The sequence below is a fragment of the Carlito syrichta genome, unplaced genomic scaffold (assembly GCF_000164805.1).
Source record: "Carlito syrichta isolate Samal-C Ts95f unplaced genomic scaffold, Tarsius_syrichta-2.0.1 Scaffold135611, whole genome shotgun sequence".
Classification (NCBI taxonomy): domain Eukaryota; kingdom Metazoa; phylum Chordata; class Mammalia; order Primates; family Tarsiidae; genus Carlito; species Carlito syrichta.
In genome coordinates, this window is record NW_007079707.1 from 3,532 (window position 1) to 6,557 (window position 3,026).

The following is a 3,026-nucleotide window of genomic DNA, read 5'->3' on the forward strand; positions in this document are numbered from 1 at the left end:
CCAGTCTGCCCCACTCCCCCCCCGTGACACCTGCCTGTCACAGGCCTCCACCTCCCTGGGGTCCCCGAGCCCCGCCCCAGCATTCCATGGCCCGGGGGACAGGAAGGACTTCGGGGGACTGAGCCAGGTGGGGGGTGGGTACCATTCTCCACGCTGAGGGCGCAGGGGTCCTCAAAGCTGTTCCGGGCGTTGGGGCAGGCAGCCTGGGCCTTCCAGGTGTTGGCGAAGGCCGCGGCCGTGCCCTCCACCACGCCGCTGAGGGCCGTGAAGTCGTCGGCCTGGTTCTGGTTGAAGTTCCCGCAGAGACCTGGGGTGGACGGGATGGGGCTGAGCTCGGCCCTGGCGGAGGTCTCAGGGGAGAGGGCGAGAGGGCAGAGTGAAGCCTCCAGCCACGGGGGGCTCAGGGTGGGGCCGGGGGCCGCCTCTCACCGCAGATCTGGCCACGGAGCTCGGGCGCCAGCCGCACGGACACCTGCATGGTGGGCACCAGCTGCACGTCCAGCTGCAGGCCCAGGCTGGTTTGCGCAATGATGAAGAAGGTGGAGGGTCTGAAGAGGGTGACGTTGGCTGTGGACACAGGACCAGGTTCGCAGGGGGCGTGGGGCAGAACCCCAGGCAGCCCGGGCTGGGGGTTCCGCCCTTACCTGTGGACACCGGCAGCTGGGTGTAGATCTGGTTCACGAACACCTCCCCACTGGCCTTGATCACAACCACCTGCGGGCGCCGGGGCGGGGGGACGGTAAGCGCACACCACCTCGGCCCTGTCCCCCGGCACCGGGGCCTGTGACACGTGCCTGCAGGTGGCTGGGAGACTCTGCCTGAGGGCTCCTGGGAGGGGCCCGACTTTCTACGTTTTCTGAGGACCGTGCATGTTTTTAAATAGTGTCAACGCCGAAGTCATTTTATAAAATGACAAAATCGACTTCTGGGGAGAAGCCATGTTGGCTGGAGACGCTCCACATTCCCCACTCCTGGGGCAGGTTAGGGCAGGCATGGAGGCCCCGTCCCGTCCCCGAGCTGCTCCGTTTGGAGACCATCACTCGGATGACCCACGAGCATGGACCCAGCCAACATCACGGAGGGTCCTCCAGCCTCTCGCTGTTGACGCCAAGGAGGAAGGGCTTGGGCAGCAGGGTGCTGTGAGGGATGGGCGTGCCCCCTCTCTGGGCCCGCCTGCAGGTCTCCCCGGCCCAGAGGCCACACTCACCGTCTGCGCCGCGCCCAGGCCCAGTGTGACACTCTTCAGGCAGGTCTCGCTGTCCGTCAGCCCGCACCGGCGCAGCTCGGCCAGCACGGTGAAGGTGCTGCTGTCACAGGGCTGGGACACACGTGTTCTCACGCTCCGCACCCCCACCCCGCCTTGGCCCTGTTCCTCCCGGGCTGCACCCGTGCTGGAAGCCCCCTCCCCCGCTGGAACTCATTCTGCCCTCATGACCTCCGGGAGGGAAGCGCTGTCAGGACCCCGGGTGGAGGACCCCCTGATGCACCCGCCCGCTGGCTGAGAAATCTGAGGAGGCCACACCCTGCAAGCCTGCAACCCCAGGAGCTCGTGGGACGGGCCCAGTCAGGACAGCACAGTGGGCCTGGGGAAGGGGTGGGCAGGACCCAGAGGACCAGGCAGCGGGGCCATGACAGGACACCGTCACACAGACACAGGATGTCGTCTGCCCTAACCCCTGGGTGGACAGCACAACATGGGGCCCCGAGGTCCACTCTGGGCCTGGGCCGAAGGAGCGTCAGCACAGCTCCCCGGGGTGGAGGCCCTGACTGCAGCCCCCGGGCCTCGTGCGGAACCAGTGCTGGGGGGCGGGGCGTCTCCTCAAGCTCCCACCATCGGTCCCAGGGTCACCCTATGCGTAGCCAAGGTCGGGGAGCATCCTGGAAACTGATGTCTGGCGGACCCCGGACGGCCGGGCCTACCTTGGCCAGCACATAGCTGCAGTCCCCGTGGACTGTGTACAGCCTCTCATCAAAGGTGGAGAAGTGGGCGCCGCCGAGCACAGAGCAGGTGCCTGGACACGGAACCTCCCGGCAGCTCCACCGGCCTCCTGAGCAGGTGCTGAGACGGGGTGGCCACGTGAGCATGGGCCCCGGGGCAGCCAGCCGCCTCCGCGTCGGGGCCGGCGGGGACTCGGCCAGGCCTGCCAGACTCCGGGCCTGGAAGGGGAGCCCACCGGCCCAGGTTGCGGCCCCAGAGGGGCCAGCCCAGCGCCACATTCCAGGGCACGGGGCGGGGGAAGGGGGGCTGGGACCCACCAGTGGGTGCAGTCCGTGGAGTAGATGGTCCCCGGCGCGTAGGTGGCCCCATTGTACGTGCAGGCACACTGGGACACCGGGACGCAGCCGCCGTCGCCAATGTCATCAAGCACCGTCCCTGCGGGGAGCAGCCAGGCATGTGAGGAGGGGGATGGGCGCGGCAGAGGCCCCCGCCCTGGGGCCCAGGATGTCTCCGGCAGGCGGGACACGACACCAGGTCATGCGGGCTTGGAAGGCAGGGCCGGGGCACAGGACGCGCCTCACCCTCGGGGCAGAAGCAGCCGGCCACGCAGTGGTCCTCGCAGGCCTGGGAGTGCTCGGGATTGGAGCAGGTGTCAGAGCAGGGTGGGTGGCACTCATGGTACTGCATGTTGTGAGGGCACGTCTGGGCTGCGGGAGGCAGGGGCACGGCTCATGGCCCACCGCCCTCCCTCCCTTCCCTCCCTCCCTGCCTCCCTGACACCTGGGGTGGGGAGGGACACTCACGGCAGAGGCCAGGGCCCCGCCAGTCCTGGGGCAGCCCCCCGGCGTGGGCACACTGCCGCGTGTACTCAGCGAGGGTGTGGCAGACACAGCTGGTCGGGTCCCGCTGGCAGAGACACAGGTCCTGCCGGCAGGCCTCCAGGTAGTGGCCTGTGTCCACCAGGGCCAAGCAGTCTGCAAGCTGCGGGACCCCCAAGAGCTCTGCGCAGATGTCCTGGGGCAGAGACGGGAGCAAGCTGAGTCCAGGCATGGGTCACAACCCCTCCCGCACCACCCCCTCCCACCCT

The 3,026-nt window shown here is 68.7% G+C and overlaps 1 protein-coding gene across 1 annotated transcript in view; it reads right to left on the reverse strand.

Annotated features, from left to right (window-relative positions):
* The window catches only part of LOC103250862 (mucin-5AC-like), a gene marked incomplete at both ends in the record, with an annotated part of 9,709 nt that overhangs the window by 3,379 nt on the left and 3,304 nt on the right, over positions 1–3,026 (reverse strand). Inside the window, 8 exons of the mRNA XM_008049444.2 lie at positions 143–307; positions 430–567; positions 645–714; positions 1,208–1,318; positions 1,921–2,059; positions 2,257–2,374; positions 2,521–2,646; positions 2,743–2,953. Coding sequence (XP_008047635.2) covers positions 143–307; positions 430–567; positions 645–714; positions 1,208–1,318; positions 1,921–2,059; positions 2,257–2,374; positions 2,521–2,646; positions 2,743–2,953 — 1,078 coding nt within the window. The remainder of the gene's footprint in view (positions 1–142; positions 308–429; positions 568–644; positions 715–1,207; positions 1,319–1,920; positions 2,060–2,256; positions 2,375–2,520; positions 2,647–2,742; positions 2,954–3,026) is intronic.